Here is a 17,973-nt window from a genome sequence, read left to right as displayed (position 1 = left end):
TCACAGGGTCATTCCAGGTAAAGAACATGTATACATGTATAAAGGATCTAGGGAAAGAGACAAGACTAGCGCAGGGTTCAAGGATGTCAAAAAAGAGGACCCAGGCCGGGCGCTGTGGCTCACGCCTGTAATCCTAGCTCTTGGGAGGCCGAGGCGGGCGGATTGCTCAAGGTCAGGAGTTCAAAAAACCAGCCTGAGCAAGAGCGAGACCCCGTCTCTACTATAAATAGAAAGAAATTAATTGGCCAACTGATATATATATAAAAAAATTAGCTGGGCATGGTGGCGCATGCCTGTAGTCCCAGCTACCTGGGAGGCTGAGGCAGAAGGATCACTCGAGTCCAGGAGTTTGAGGTTGCTGTGAGCTAGGCTGACGCCACGGCACTCACTCTAGCCTGGGCAACAAAGCGAGACTCTGTCTCAAAAAAAAAAAAAAAAAAAAAAAAAGAGGACCCAGTCCCAAAGAGGTTCAACAACTTGGACAGCCAGTAAGGGGCAGAGCTGTGATTAAAATACAAGTCTATATGATTCCAAATAACTAAAAATTTACTCTTTCTAAAATGCAGCAAATCCAATCTTTTCATATTAATTAAGGCTTTTCATTATGAAACTCAAGTATTATACCGCAATGAAGATACAAGCATTAGCTCCTTTAGTTATTATTAGATTGCTCTTATAATCCTTTCCTTTCTAAACGTATTTCTGAATAAATATGACTGCCAGGCACAACTGTTTGAACTACATTTATAACAAGAGCCAATAAGAATCAAATGAGGCTAAGCAAGGTGACTCACACCTATAATCCTAGGACCCTGGGAGGCCAAGGTAGGAGGACTGCTTGAGCTCAGGAGTTCGAGATCAGCCAGGACAGAGCGAGACTTCTGTCTCTACTAAAATAGAAAAATTAGCCAGGTGTTGTGGCACAAGCCTGTAGTCCCAGCTACTCAGAGGTTGAGGCAGGAGGATCTCTTAAGCTCAGGAGTTTGAGGCTGCAGTTAGCTATGATGATGCCACTGCGCCCTACCCAGGGCAGAGAGAATGATACTCAGTCTCAAAAAAAAAAAAAAAGAAAAAAAAGAAAAGAAAAGAAAAGAAAAGAAAAGAAAAGAAAAGAAAAGAAAAGAAAAGAAAAGAAAAGAAAAGAAAAGAAAAGAAAAGAAAAGAAGAATCAAAAAACTAAAAGGTTCTTCCATTAAGTTTCTAGATACATGGTAAACGGGCTTTGATAAAATGCTTTTTCGCATGTGCTCATTTGTGGTTGTAATTTTCTTCCGGCAAACAGGATGCCAGAAAGAAGTTCAGTGGGATGTTTCCAAATTAAAGCTTTCTGTAAAAACGCATATATAAATATGCCCAATTATAAGAAGTAAAAATGCAAAAGTTAACTGAGGAAGTGGGCCACAGCTAGGAAGCAGCAAATCCTCATGGAAATGGAAACAATGCTTTCAAAAGGTAAAAAGTGCTATACAATATAAGGACTTCATGTGAAAACAAAAACTCATGGTAGAAAAAAAATGCTCTAATTCTGATCATTCAACATTCATTCAATATTAAATGTGAATCTCTGTACCTGGTCCTATGTCAACCACTAGAAATGCAAAATTGGACCGGGTGCAGTGGCTCACGCCTGTAATCCTAGCACTCTGGGAGGCCGAGGCAGGGGGATTGCTTGAGGTCAAGAGTTCGAAACCAGCCTGAGCAAGAGCGAGACCCCATCTCTACTATAAATAGAAAGAAATTAATTGGCTAAATAATATATATAGAAAAAATTAGCCGGGCATGGTGGCACATGCCTGTAGTCCCAGCCACTTGGGAGGCTGAGGCAAGAGGATTGCTTGAGCCCAGGAGTTTGAGGCTGCTGTGAGCTAGGCTGATGCCATGGCACTCACTCTAGCCTGGGCAACAAAGTGAGACTCTGTCACACACAAAAAAATAAATAAATAAAATAAAAAATGGAAATGCAAAATTGGAAAATAAAGAGTTTCCACTTTCCCAACAAGTCACTGAGAGGACAATGAGAACACAACCTAAGTCAGTCACCATAGTTGTAAATTAAATACAATCCCTAGCTTCCTCCTAAATTTCTGTATCCTTTGTTTCTAATATAAAAGTAATATTGGTTTCTAATTCATGATGATAGGCTGGATCTCCCAACGTCCCACTCTAATGCACAGATATTATTTAAATGTGAAATCATAATAGTACTAAGAAATAAAGGGGACTTAAGAATAAGAACATTTTTAGAATTTTAACTTTTAAGAAACATTCAAAAGGAGTTAGGATTAGAATTATAGAGAAAGTGAAATAAAGAAGCTCATAGCTCAAAACCTCAGCGGTAAAACAGTCTGTTCTTTTCAAAGGAGCTCCTTCCTGCAAAGCTCGAAGCTGAGAGTTACATATATAAAAATCACGGGGAAATTATCAGACATCAAAAACCTATCAGGGCCGGGCGCGGTGGCTCACGCCTGTAATCCTAGCTCTCTGGGAGGCCGAGGCGGGCGGATTGCTCAACGTCAGGAGTTCAAAACCAGCCTGAGCAAGAGCGAGACCTCGTCTCTACTATAAATAGAAAGAAACTAATTGGCCAACTGATATATATATAAAAAATTAGCCGGGCATGGTGGCGCATGCCTGTAGTCCCAGCTACTCGGGAGGCTGAGACAGAAGGATCGCTCGAGCCCAGGAGTTTGAGGTTGCTGTGAGCTAGGCTGACGCCACGGCACTCACTCTAGCCTGGGCAACAAAGCGAGACTCTGTCTCAAAAAAAAAAAAAAAAAAAAAAAAAAAACCTATCAGTAGCTAGGCATGGTGACGTGCACCTGTAGTCCCAATCACTTCAGAGGCTGAGGCAGGAGGATCACTTGAGGCCAGGAGTTTGAGAACAGCCTGGGCAACATAATAAGACCCCATCACTACAAAAAATAAAATAAAATCTTAAAACTTAATTTAAAAAAATGTAATATTCATAATTAAAAAGAAACAACTAAACATGCAGCCTGCCTTTCTAGTAAAACTATATGCCCCTATAGACCAACAGGCACAGATGAGGAGAGGGAAGTTCTATTTTACATAAAAATAGATGCTAACAAAAGTGTGATAATGTTAATTTGAATATCCAGGAAAATGTTACTATGTTTTAGAATGTGCTTGTTAAACTATTTCTAGATAGGAAGTCAAGATTTCTGAAATGTATTTCAAGAAATGTATTTCAAGATTTCAAAATACTTCAGGATAAAAAAACAAACATTTTTTTTTTTTTTTAAAAATCAACCTTTGAAGAGTATCTGTAAAATGTTAAAAGATACAATTCCTATTAAGGAAATAATAGAACTGTAGGAAAAAAGATCCAGTAGATCTCACCTACTAGAATTGTTTCATTTAATCAAAACTAATTCAATGACTAGATCTGTCTTCTTCTCAGTGACTTCAATAAAATCATTAGGTTTTACAATGTCCAACAACAAAACAATCATCTTATTATAAGTGCTCCTTAATTTTTTAAAGTCTTAGAATAATTTACAAAACAAAAGACTAAATTATAGTTAAAATAACTAATTAAATATCACATACTTACAAATGCAACAATAATTTAAAAACTGAAAGACAAGAAAAGAATGCTAGGGAAATTTATGAGTATGTTACATTATCTTTCATAATGGGGAGTAAATAATCTTGCTTAATGTGGATCAAATAAAACACATTATTTGAGGTTAAAATGATAATCACAATAAAAATCCAAAACATAAACTGTCAACAGTAGTTATCTCTACAAAGAGTGCAAGGGAAAGAATTTCACTCTTCTCCATCGCTTCAATTTCTTGTGGGCCATGTGCCTGCACTACTTTCACAATTTAGGAAACTTACGTTTATAATTTAAAACCTCCAGTTTCCTGAGCTGAGCACAGTGGTGTGCACCTATATAGTCTCAGCTGCTAAGGAGGCTAAGGCAGGAAGATCGCTTCAGCCCAGGAGTTCGAGGCTATGGTGTGCTAGGATCACGCCTGTCAATAGTCACTGTACTCAACCCTGGAAAACACAGTGAGACCCCTTTTGGCAGAGTTAGAGGGAGCACTCAAATTTCCTATGTTAAAACATAAAATTACTTTTTTTTTTTTTTTTGAGACAGAGTCTCACTTTGTTGCCCAGGCTAGAGTGAGTGCCATGGCGTCAGCCTAGCTCACAGCAACCTCAAACTCCTGGGCTTAAGCAATCCTCCTGCCTCAGCCTCCTGAGTAGCTAGGACTACAGGCATGTGCCACCATGCCCGGCTAATTTTTTCTATATATATATTAGTTGGCCAATTAATTTGTTTCTATTTATAGTAGAGACGGGGTCTCGCTATTGCTCAGGCTGGTTTCGAACTCTTGACCTCAAGCAATCCCCCTGCCTCGGCCTCCCAGAGTGCTAGGATTACAGGCGTGAGCCACCGCGCCCGGACAAAATTACACATTTTTAACATTTAAAAGATCAAACTCTTAATATTCTGCCACCTGCTATTTTTATCAACACATTTAGAGATCTTTCATTGTTAGTATATATAAAGCTATTTCACTTCTTTTGTCAGTTGTATAGCATTCCATTATACAAATGTATTCTATTTTATTTAACCAGTCCCTCTATGAGGAATGCTTTTATTAATTCATGCGACATATGATTTTATTGAGTGTCTATCAGAGCAGATCCTGTTCTAGGCACTGGAGACATAGAAATGAACAAAGCAAAGTCCTTGACCTCATGGACCTTGCATTCCAGTGGGTACAAGTCAGATAAAGAAATACATTACAGTTCAAGGTAATTATTTCATAAAAGAAAAGAAAAAAGTAAAAATAAATAAGAAAAATAATTTAATAAAAAAAAGAAACAATAAAAAAAAAAGAAATACATTACAGGTCGGGCGGTGGCTCACACCTGTAATCCTAGCACTCTGGGAGGCCAACGCAAGTGGATTGCTCAAGGTCAGGAGTTCGAAAGCAGCCTAAGCAAGAGTGAGACCCCATCTCTACTAAAAATAGAAAGAAATTAATTGGCCAACTAAAAGTATAGAGAAAAAATTAGCTGGGCATGGTGGTGCATGCCTGTAGTCCCAGCTACTCGGGAGGCTGAGGCAGGAGGATCGCTTGAGTCCAGGAGATTGAGGTTGCTGTGAGCTAGGCTGATGCCATGGCACTCTAGCCCAAGCAACAGAGTAAGACTCTGTCTCAAAAATAAAAAATAAAAAAAAAGAAAGAAATACATTACAGCCTGTCAGTTGATGATGAGACTAAGGAGAAAACCAAAGCAGGGCCTAGGAGCTAGATAACAGGTGGAGTGAGCAGGGAAGAGTTGCTATTTGATACAGTATGGTCAGGATAGGCCTCCCTAATAGGGTAAATTTAAGCAGAGACCACAGAGAAATGAGGGAGTGGGACATGCTGATATCTGGTGGAAGAATGTTAAGGCAAAGGCAACAGCAAGTGCAAAGTGCCCTGACGTGAGAGTATGATTGACAGTATTTGAGGAAACAAGGTGGCCAGCGTGGATATAATCAGGTAAGGCAGGCAGACAAAAGTAAGAGATGTCAGGGTTGGGAAAAACAAACCACGTAGGACCATTTTAAGGTCTAACAGGAGAGTGGCATACTGGACTTAGGTCTCAATACGATCACTCTGTTTTGCTAAACAAAGATTAAAAAAAAACAAAAGGAGAAGCAAGGAGTCCAGTTATCTCAGTAGGAGACAATGGTTTAGGTTGGAGGAGCAGCAGTGAAGGGAATTAGAAGCAGTAAAATTCTGAATATATTTTGAAGGTAAAATCAGTAAGATTTACCAGTGGATTTGGATTTCGAGTATAATAAAAAGAGAAGAGACAAGAATAACTCCAGGTTTTTAGCCTGAAACAATTAGAAGGAAAAAGGTGACAATTACTAAACATGGAAAGCTGTGAGAGAAACAGAGTTTTGGTGGGGGAACAGAATGAAGGGTTCAGTTTTGGACTTTTTTTTTTTTGAGGCAGAGTCTCATTCTGTTGCCCCGGCTAGAGTGCTGTGGCGTCAGCCTAGCTCACAGCAACCTCACACTCCTGGGCTCAAGGAATCCTTCTGCCTCAGCCTCCCAAGTAGCTGAGACTACAGGCATGTGCCACCATGCCCGGCTAATTTCTTCTATGTATTTTTAGTTGGCTAATTTTTTTCTATTTTTAGTAGAGATTGGGGTCTTACTCGGGCTGGTTTCAAACTCCTGAACTTGAGCGATACGCCAACCTCGGCCTCCCAGAGTGCTAGGATTACAAGCGCGAGCCACCATGCCCAGCCCCTGGACATGTTGAATTTGATATGCTTGTTCGACATAAAAAGGAGATGACTGGAGGCAACTGACACAGACCTGGAATTCAGGGCAGAGCTCTGGAATAGTGACATAAACTTGGAAGTCCTCTGCATATAGGAGTTAGGTTTTAGTAACAAAGGAACTAGACGGGATTAAGAAAAATGAAGGTAGGTAAAGGAGTCTGAAGACTGAGCCATGGAGCATTCAAACATTTATAGACATAGGAAGTGAGGAAAATACAAAGGAGTGGAAGACAAGTGAGCATATGCTTGGAGAAGAAACTCGTGATCAGCTGTGGCTAATGAATCCTGTCAGATGAGTTCTGAGACCTGAGCACTAGATTTAGCCATGTGAAAGTCATATACTTGGGAACACTCATAAAAGCAAACTGCTTCTAGATTTTTGTAATTATAAACCATACCTCAATAAACATCTTAGTGTACTTTTATGAGAATGGAATTTCATAAATTCCATTATGTAAACTTAACATTGACATACATTACAAACTTATTCAAATGACTGTACCAATTTATATACAGTACAAAATGATGTATGTCTCTAAACTATCACGTACACTGAGGCTTATCAAATGTATTAATCCTTGGCAATTTGATAGGTTAAAAAATATTATCTTGTTTTAATCTCAATTTCTTTATGGCCAAAGTTGAGCATTTTTTCATGTTTTTAGCCATTTGTCTTTTTTCAAAAACTGCTTGTCTTTACTGATTTGACAGTATTTGTCATATATTAATGCTAACCCCCTTACTTTTTTTTCCTTTACATTATTAAGCTTACTTATATTACTGTCTTGGCTGGAACTGCTAAGAAGCAAAGAGAAACAGAACTGTACCAAAGTATTTAGGCTCTGGTTTTTATACTATTTCCATGTTCCTTCTCCATACATGATCATTTTGTTACTCCTCTCTGTTACCTCTTTCCATGTGAGAATAATCTGGCTCCAGCATCTGCTACTCCTTGGCCAGCCTGAGTGTACTAGCTGATGGGACTGAATAGGCGGTCCTTTACGCACACTCACCACAAACCTGCATGCCCATACCTTTTAAGAAAGATTTACATTGGGGAAACAAGTTCTTGCTGATCAAAATCCTGTGTATTTAACTATGTGCCCATTACACAGTGGGCACCCAGTAAATATTTGTGGAATAAACAATGGGAAATCCCCTCAAATGAAAAAAAGGTCGTTTTTAAGGCAATGAAAGAATAAAAGGACAAGTAACCCCTTGATTATCCAAGGTTTTGCATGGGAAAGTTAGATCTAGGATGAAGATTTAACAAAAGTAAGTGTATAGGCCGGGCGCAGTGGCTCACGCCTGTAATCCTAGCACTCTGGGAGGCCGAGGCGGGCGGATTGCTCGAGGTTAGGAGTTCGAAACAAGCCTGAGCCAAGAGCGAGACCCTGTCTCTACTATAAATACAAAGAAATTAATTGGCCAACTAACATATATAGAAAAAAAAATTAGCCGGGCATGGTGGCGCATGCCTGTAGTCCCAGCTACTGGGGAGGGTGAGGCAGCAGGATTGCTTGAGCCCAGGAGTTTGAGGTTGCTATGAGCTAGGCTGACTCCACGGCACTCACTCTAGCCTGGGCAACAAAGCGAGACTCTGTCTCAAAAAAAAAAAGTAAGTGTATAATAAACATACACATTTTCTAAAACACATTCTCTGAAACAATACTGTAGAGTACTACATGCTCATAGGAAATATTCCATATGTAGTCAGTCTCTTCCACAAAATTATATCAGTTAATTAATTCTCCCATTTTTAAATGATGTCTATTTCCTTTGTCACTCAGGGACAGAAATATACTAACTTTACACTCAAAATTTTCCCATTCCTTTGATAATTAAAAAATTTGGTAAATTTTTTAAAAGTCGTGTTATACAACGGTGATATAGCACATCTTATATTTTCCTGGTTAGAGATGGAACCCATACTACTAAGTGAAAGTATTCCAAGAATGGAAAAACAAACACCACATATACTCACCAGCAAACTGGTATTAACTGAGCAGCACCTAAATGGACACATAGGTACTATAGTAATTGAGTATTGGGCAGGTAGGAGGGGTGAGGGGGGCGGGTATATACATACATAATGAGTGAGATGTGCACCATCTGGGGGATGGTCACACTGGAAACTCAGACTTGTGGGGGGAGAGGGGGAAGGGCATTTTTTGAAACCTTAAAATTTGTACCCCCATAATATGCCGGAATAAAAAATTAATAAAAAAAAAGTCGTGTTATAGTAAGTCCTCACTTAGTGTCTTCAATAGATTCTTGGAAACTGCGACTTTGAGTGAAACATATAATATAAACTTGTAAGAATACCAATTTTACTATAGGCTAATTGACATAAATGAAAGTTAAGTTCCTACAGCATATTTCTGGTCACAAAAACATCATCAAGGCTGGACACGGTGGCTCACACCTGTAACCCTAATACTCTGGGAGGCCGAGGAGGGAGGATTGCTTGAGCTCAGGAGTTCGAGACCAGCATGAGCAAAAGTGAGACCCAGTCTCTACTAATAATAGAAAGAAATTAGCTGGACAACTAAAATATATAGAAAATTAGCCAGGCATGGTGGCGCATGCCTATAGTCCCAGCTACTCGGGAGGCTGAAGCAGGAGGACGGCTTGAGCCCAGGAGCTTAAGGTTGCTGTGAGCTAGGCTGATGCCACGACACTATAGCCCCAGTAACAGAGTGAGAGTGTCTCAAAAAAAAAAAAAAAAAAAAAAAAAATCGTCAAACTTCTAAATAAAGACTAAAACAGACTGGGCGCAGTGGCTCATGCCTGTAATCCTAGCACTCTGGGAGGCCGAGGTGGACGGACTGCTCGAGGTCAGGAGTTCAAAACCAGTCTAAGCAAGAGTGAGACTCCATCTCTACTATAAATAGAAAGAAATTAATTGGCCAACTAATATATAGAGAGAAAAAATTAGCCGGGCATGGTGGCGCATGCCTGTAGTCCCAGCTACTCGGGAGGCTGAGGCAGGAGGATCACTTGAACCCAGGAGTTTGAGGCTGCTGTGAGCTAGGCTGATGCCACGGCACTCACTCTAGCCTGGACAACAGAGTGAGACTCTGTCTCAAAAAAAAAAAAAAAGGAGACCAAAACACTTCTAATATTAAACATTGAAATAAACGTGAGCTATACATACATTAATAAAGATTGATAAAGATAAAGATTAATAAAAACAAATAAGATAATGATTTAGCCACTTATTCCAGTTCAGGGTTGATGGTGGCCAGGGCCTATCCCAGCAGCTGAGGGCATAAAGCAGGAACCAACCCTGGGCAGAATAGCATTCCATCACAGGGTGCACTCACAGCCCCACACTTACTCAGACTGGGATCATTTAGACATGCCAATGAACCTAACATGCCCATCTTTGGGATTTTTTTCCTCATCAGCATTTTTACAAAATAACATTCAACAAAATGACATTATTTGAGGACCTCCTGGATCTCATTCTTGAGGTAAATCTAAAATAACTGTAAGAACGCATTCCAAATAATGCAAAATGGTTTCCTATCTGGCTAATTATTTTATTATTTTTATTTCCTTTCCTTAAGACACATACCATTTTCACTGCCTCTCTGAATACAGTTGGCATGTAGGTTAATGACTCGTAGAATACACAGAGCAAATAAAGAGGAAACTGAGATTATAATTGGAGAAAAATGAACCAGTAAGAAGGAAAGAATTTGAAAAGATATCCCTAAAAACGGAATAGGGTGATGAAGCTTTTTCTTACATTATACCATCCTTGGCAACAAACACGTACTTGGTAAAGCACAGAAACCAAGAAAAGTAACAACTTTTGATTCAAACTGCATTATAATTTGGCAAATTAAAATGGGGTCAAATTTTCATAATGCTCAAATTCTTGTTCTTCAAAGGAGAAAAAAGCAAGCTCAACAAAACAAACAAGTCACCAAATATTCCTAGAAAAAGTAACTGTGCCAACACTCTGAAGGGGTGGGAAGGCAAATGTGCAGGCAGCCAAAATACCCAACAGGGGGAAAGACCAGTAAGCTTGCTGTAGAATGCCTGCCTGAATACTAAAATTGTGCTGAATTAAATATTAGGTGATATGGCTTGAGTTTGGAGATTTTATGTTCAACTATACACGTGTTTTAGCTATAATGAAATTTGATCTGTATTTTCTTTATTTCTTTGTCAATCGAAGATTAAGCTTCCCACTGTGTACGTAGACTTTGACAAAGCAGTCTCTCTCAGGAGCTTGAACTAGGGAGAACTGAGTACAATCATACTCAGTATACACGTGTTTTAGCTATAATGGAATTTGATCTGTATTTTCTTTATTTCTTTGTCAATCGAAGATTAAGCTTCCCACTGTGTACGTAGACTTTGACAAAGCAGTCTCTCTCAGGAGCTTGAACTAGGGAGAACTGAGTACAATCACAACATATTTAGAAGTGATATAGAATTAGAAGTGTCCTCAACTCTCTACCAAAATAATTAATCCAGCTTCCTCAAGGAGCTGCGAGGCAATGACAAGGATCAGAATAAACTTAGCCATTGTACTCACTGAAACGAAAGTGAAGCAGAGGCCAGCTCCCCTTTGTGCCAGCTGCTCCGTGTCAAGCCGAGGCTTCGCTAGCATCACTGACATGAGGGTTGGCAGGGCAGACTGCTCCTCTGATGCCTCCTTTGCAGCACTGCCATCTAAACCATAAAGGGGCTGCTCTACTCGCCGCTGGAAAACATGGAAGAAAATACACAAATTACATGAGAAAGATAATCTGATACTACCCGTAAACATGCAACAGGTTAAAACACAGTTATCAAATATCAGATGATTTTTTTTTAAAGAAAGACTTCTCTGAAAATAATTATGTTGAGTATCACAACATTACTACTGGATTATAACCTCTCTAAAAATGAGTTAGTAACTTATGCAAATTCTATGACATTATATTTTACTAGTTCTATATTTGCATAACTCTGAATTTACAGATTACTTCGTACAGTTCAACAAATCAACTTCACAATATCCGCAATCCTACACAGGAAATGTTATTTCTATCCTGTAGGTAAACAAAAATTAAGACATTTGTCCTGTGACTTTATAGGGTAGAGCTTAATTCATTCTCAATTCTATGCTCACTATAAAATACTTAGATGCAAAAATCTAAAACAAATACAAGCAAAACAAGTTCCACAGTATGCTAAAAGAATAATACACCACAATTATGTATAGTATTCCATAAAAAAGAATGGTTAAATAATAACAAATCTACTGATGTAACTCATTACATTAATGTTAGGGAGTAAAAACTATGATTCTTCCCTTTGGGTGCCAAAAAGGACTTGCACACTGGACAACTCTTTAAAAACTGGAAGTATCCATCTTTAATATAACAAAGAGTATTTCCTCAAAAATCAATAAAAAAATAATGATATTGTATCATAATAACAGTGCTACACTAGAGACCCTTTCTTCAAAGATAGGAATAAGACACAGGTAACACATTAACACATTCAACATTACAATGTTTTAGCCAATGTAATAAAGGAAAAAATACAATGTATAAATATTGGAAAATATTAAAGATTTTTAAAGTGTCATTTTTGGATGATATAACTATTCACAAAGGAAACTAAGCAAATCAACTGAAAGCCTATTAAAACAATTAACGGACACCAGTAAGATGCCCAAACACAAAATAAATATACAAAAATCAATAGCTTCCTCATATACCAAATAATTGACCATAATCAAGCATGAAACAGAAGGAAAAGCAGATTCAAAATGGCAAAAAAAAAAATCTATAAATACTAAGAAATATTCAGTATACATATGAACAAAACACTATATAGGTTCACAGACAATATAACACATGACTTAAATGGCAATACTATGTTCCTGGGTTCAAACTGTACATACATCAAATTTCTCTAAAAAACATGGTATAGGGTTTTTAAATTTTGTTTTTGGCATTCCCCCTCCCCCCCATGGGGGAGTGCTGTGGTGGCACAATGGTCATCTACGTTCTCTCTCACTCTTGGGAGATGTTTTTGTAGAATTTCACAAATTAATTCTAAGGTTCACTTGTAAAGATAATCAAATTAGTCATATAGTTCTTGATGAGGAATATCAGGAACATCTGACCAGATATCAAAACATATTATAAATGTACATTAACGGCCGGGCGCTGTGGCTCACGCCTGTAATCCTAGCTCTTGGGAGGCCGAGGCGGGCGGATTGCTCAAGGTCAGGAGTTCAAAACCAGCCTGAGCGAGACCCCGTCTCTACTATAAATAGAAAGAAATTAATTGGCCAACTGATATATATATAAAAAATTAGCCGGGCATGGTGGCGCATGCCTGTAGTCCCAGCTACTCGGGAGGCTGAGGCAGAAGGATCACTCAAGCCCAGGAGTTTGAGGTTGCTGTGAGCTAGGCTGACGCCACGGCACTCACTCTAGCCTGGGCAACAAAGCGAGACTCTGTCTCAAAAAAAAAAAATAAAAATAAATAAATAAATGTACATTAACTAAAGTAGTATCATACAGGCACAGGAGCAGACAGATTGACTAATGACCCAGAATAGCAAATTCAGAAACATATCCATATAATATGGATACACAATTCATGATAAAAGCACATTTCAAATTAGTGGGAACTCGTAAAAAGACAGTAAGATATTTGTGTAGGTAGGAGAAAAAAGGGAAAAGTAGGTTACTACCTTCTATCATATGTCATCCATGTAAATTATAAGAAAAAAACATAAATGTTTTTTATAACTTTCTAGGAGTGAAGGACTTTTTAAACATGACATAAAAAACATAAATTATACAGGAACATATAAGAATAACATAAGTCATAAAGGAAAAATTGATAAGTTTGACTACTACAATTTTTTTTTTAAGGTCTGACTGGTAAAAGTTAACATAAACTCTGGGAGGCCGAGCCGGGCGGATTGCTCGAGGTCAGGAGTTCGAAACCAGTCTGAGCAAGAGCGAGACCCCGTCTCTACTAAAAATAGAAAGAAATTAATCGGCCAACTTAAAATATATAGAAAAAATTAGCCGGGCATGATGATGCATGCCTGTAGTCTCAGCTACTCGGGAGGCTGAGGCAGGAGGATCACCTGAGCACCAGGAGTTTGAGGTTGCTGTGAGCTAGGCTAATGCCACAGCACTCTAGCCGGGGCAACAGAGTAACATTCTGTCTCAAAAGAAAAAAAAAAAAAAAGTTAACATAAAGTAAAACAGATAAAATTACAAATAAGCAAAAACACTTAAAATATGACAGTAAGTTAACAACCTTAATAAATAATAAGCTCCTACCAATCAGTAAAAAATTAAAATATTCCAAAAGAGAAATAGGTGAAGGACCTGAACAGCTTTAATGAGATATAGAGAAATCACTGGGCATGAGGGCACAGCCTATAGTGCCAGATACTCTGGAGGCTGAGGAAGCAGGATAGCTTGAGCCCAGGAGTTAAAGTACAGCCTGGGCAACATGGAGAGACCTCATTTCTCTTTTTTAAATAGAGACAGGATTCCATTCTGTGACCTTGGCTGCAGCATACTGGCACAATCATAGTTCACTGCAACCTCAATTTATCCTCAGCCTCCTGAGTAGCTGGAACTACAGGTATACCACATTTGGCTAATTTTTAAATTTTTTGTCTCACTATGTTGTGCAGGCTGGTCTCGAACTCCTGAGCTCAAGCAATTCTTCTGTCTCAGCCCCTCAAAGTGCTGGGAATATAGGCCTGAGCCACCGTACCAGGCCTGTGATGACATTTTTCTTTTATTTTAAGACAGAATCCCACTTTGTCACCCTGGATAGAGTGCAGTGGCATCATCATAGCTCACTGCAACATCAAACTCCAGGGCTCAAAAGATCCTCCTGCCTCAGCCTTCTGAGTAGCTGGGACCACCAGCGCACACAACCATGATGGGCTAATTTTTTGTTGAGACAGGGTCTCACTCTTACTCAGGCTGGTCTTGAACTCTTTTTTTTTTTTTTTTCCTGAGACAGAGTCTCACTTTGTTGCCCAGGCTAGAGTGAGTGCGATGGTGTCAGCCTAGCTCACAGCAACCTCAAACTCCTAGGCTCAAGCAATCCTACTGCCTCAGCCTCCCAAGTAGCTGGGACTACAGGCATGTGCCATCATGCCTGGCTATTTTTGTCTGTATATATTAGTTGGCCAATTAATTTCTTTCTATTTATAGTAGAGACGGGGTCTCGCTTTTGCTCAGGCTGGTTTCGAATTCCTGACCTTGAGCAATCCACTCGCCTCAGCCTCCCAGAGAGCTAGGATTACAGGCGTGAGCCCCCGTGCCCAGCTTGGTCTTGAACTCTTGAGCTCAAGCAATCCTCTTGCCTCAGCCTCTCAGAGTGCTAGGATTACAGGAGTGAGCCACTGCACCTGACCAGTAATGACATTTTTAAATGAGTATACTCTTTGACTTGAGAATTACAATTGGGGAATTTATCTAAAGAAAAAAATGCATAAGTATAGAAGAATGTACAAAAACATTCATTACACCACTATTTATAGAATACAAATGTTTACAGGATATTAATAAAATGGAAATGTGGAAATGTACTATATAAAATGTATGTGTGTGTGTGTGTGTGTGTATATATATATATATATATATATATATAGTCTAGAAATACTTGCTCACTGCACTCTTTAGGAACAGTTCTTTTCGAGGAGACTTTCTATTTTACCACTTCTGAATTGTGGAATTTTCATATTCAGCATCACATATCTCTTTATCAGGAAAAGCCATTTAACATTTTTTCTTTCTTTCTTTCTTTTTTTAAGAGATAGGGTCTCTCTCTGTCATCCAAGCTGGGGTACAGTGGCACCATCATAGCTCACTGCAGCTCAGAACTCCTGGGCTCAAGCAATACTCCCACCTCGGCCTCCCAAGGATCTAGGACTACAGTTGTATACCACCATGCCCAGCTAATTTTTTTAAGAGTTGAGGTCTTGCCATATAAAAAGCCCAGGCTGGTCTCAAACTCCTGGTCTCAAGTGATCCTCCTGCCTCAGCCTCCCAAAGTGCTAGGATTATAGGTGTGACTCACTATGCACGACTTGTTTAACATTTTCATTTTAGAAAATAAAAGAAACTAAAATAGGCCGGGCGCTGTGGCTCACGCCTGTAATCCTAGCTCTTGGGAGGCCGAGGCGGGCGGATTGCTCAAGGTCAGGAGTTCAAAACCAGCCTGAGCAAGAGCGAGACCCCGTCTCTAAAAAAAAAAAAAAAAAAAAAAAAAAAAAAAAAAAAAAAAAAGAAACTAAAATATATGATCCTGACAAAGGAATTTAGTTTGCGAATCTATGAGTAGAGTCCTACTCAAGATCAATACTCTGACCCCACCAAATGCAACCGTTTAATCACTCATCACAATACGCCTTTTTTTTTTCCATACGTCAACTGTACCTGGGGATACAATACACTTACTACATGGGGAGAATGTATCTCTGAAACTGCAATATTAAAATTAATCATCTGCAATAAATATCTGCCAAGGGTTGAAAGATTCAAAAATATTTCTAGAAATATGACAGGTTAAGATGTTTGAACCAACCTTCCCTTGAAAAAAACTATAAAGACAGGATAAAATATGTTAAAAAAATTAAAAGCACTTAACACTTGATAAAATATTAGGGATTTACTGGGGAAAATTAGGAACATGAGACAGGTAAAAGAAGCACCAAAGTCATATATGGCCTGAGGGCCCCTGCTGATCCTGAATTTCCATTTCCAGGGTACCATGATGTCAAGCAGACAGTCACAGACCAAAGTCCACTCAGGGTAGAAGGTTGAATAAGAAAACACTTGCCACTTCAACCTGGACCTCTCAGGGGCTACATTCTCAATGAAAGGATAAACCAGAAGAAAAATTTCCCCCACCTTGAGGGACCTGCAAAGAAGTTGCCTTAGCAGTGCAAGGGTTGGGGCTTCCCCTGAAAACTGTGAACACAATCCAAATCATTATTTCCTGGTGTTTGAAAGAAACAAACAAAATAAACAAACCAAACAAATAACATGTAAGCCATAAATTCAGTAGTTTAAAGTAGTAACAGGTTAAATCTCTAGGCATTTGAATAAAGCAAATAAAAATTCTCCCTAGAGGAACACATCTTCATCCTAGACCTCAAAGAAACCTCATAAATAACTTTCCAAGAACAACCAGGACTACACAGTTAAAAAATGAAGCATAAGCCAGGCGCAGTGGCTCATGCTTGTAATCCTAGCCTTCTGGGAGGCCAAGGTGGGAGGATTGCTTGAAGTCACGAGTTCGAAACTAGCCTGAGCAAGAGTGAGACCCTGTATCTACTAAAAATGGAAAAATTAGCTGGGCTTGGTGGCACCTGCCTGTAGTCCCAGCTACTAGGGAAGCTGAGGCAGGAGGATCACTTGAGCTCAGGAATTTGAGATTGCCGTGAGCTATGATGATGCCACTGGGGCACTCTACCTGGGGCAACAGAGGGAGACTGTCTCAAAAACTAACAAACAAACACCCCAAAGCATAAAAGAAATAAAGCTATGAGCAAAAACTAAGAAAAACAAGAGATAAGAAATAAAGCTGGCCGGGCGCTGTGGCTCACGCCTGTAATCCTAGCTCTTGGGAGGCCGAGGCGGGTGGATTGCTCAAGGTCAGGAGTTCAAAACCAGCCTGAGCAAGAGCGAGACCCCGTCTCTACTATAAATAGAAAGAAATTAATTGGCCAACTGATATATATATAAAAAATTAGCCGGGCATGGTGGCGCATGCCTGTAGTCCCAGCTACTCGGGAGGCTGAGGCAGAAGGATCGCTCGAGCCCAGGAGTTTGAGGTTGCTGTGAGCTAGGTTGACGCCACGGCACTCACTCTAGCCTGGACAACAAAGTGAGACTCTGTCGCAAAAAAAAAAAAAAAAAAAAAAGAAATAAAGCTATGAGCAAAAACTAAGAAAAACAAGAGATAGCAGAAACAGATTTATAAAAACTTCAGATATCAAAATTCTTAGATTATAAAATAATCATGTCTACAACATCTAAAAAAATAAAAGACAAGTCAAAAATATCTGCGGGGAACACAAAATTTTCTTTAAAAAAGCAGTAACAAAAATTATGAATTCAGTGGGTTTAATAGCAAATTAGATACAAGTCGAAGAATTTGAGAACTGAGAAGCAAGAAGAAAGTATCCATAATGGCATTTAAAGACAGAAAGATAGAAAATACAAAAAAAGAAGTCAGAGAAGCATGTTGATGAGATCATCTTAACATATGGTTAACATAATATTTGAAAAGACAATAGCTAATAATTATTCACAATTGATAAAAAACACCAACCCACAGATTCCAGAAGCCCAACAAATCATAAGCAAAAGAAATTAAAAGACACATATTAAAACTACAGAATTCAACAGATAAAAGATTTTTAAAGTTGCCAGGGAAAAAAAGCAGATATCTTCAGAGAAACAATAGATAAGTGAAAACTGGTTTCTTTTTTTTCCCCGTCATCCCTAAGATTACCTGGAGACTTGTTTCTTAAATAATAACAACGTGAGCCAGAAGATGGTAATGATATACTACTTAATTGTGGTAAAAGGAAAAAATGTCAATCTAAAAATATACACAGTAAAAATTCCTTTCAAAATAAG

General features: G+C 38.9%; 1 protein-coding gene across 5 annotated transcripts in view; it reads right to left on the bottom strand.

The window, feature by feature from the left end:
* The window catches only part of TLK2 (tousled like kinase 2), a 116,910-nt gene that overhangs the window by 57,117 nt on the left and 41,820 nt on the right, over positions 1-17,973 (bottom strand). For all 5 annotated transcript variants that reach the window (XM_012747380.3, XM_020281142.2, XM_012747384.3 and 2 more), the window contains one exon: positions 10,878-11,045. In XM_012747380.3, the coding sequence (XP_012602834.1) occupies positions 10,878-11,045 (168 nt within the window). The remainder of the gene's footprint in view (positions 1-10,877; positions 11,046-17,973) is intronic.

Source organism: Microcebus murinus, chromosome 18 (genome assembly GCF_040939455.1).
Source record: "Microcebus murinus isolate Inina chromosome 18, M.murinus_Inina_mat1.0, whole genome shotgun sequence".
Lineage (NCBI taxonomy): Eukaryota > Metazoa > Chordata > Mammalia > Primates > Cheirogaleidae > Microcebus > Microcebus murinus.
The sequence above is the reverse complement of the archived record's forward strand: the minus strand, read 5'-3'. Positions and strand labels throughout refer to the sequence as shown.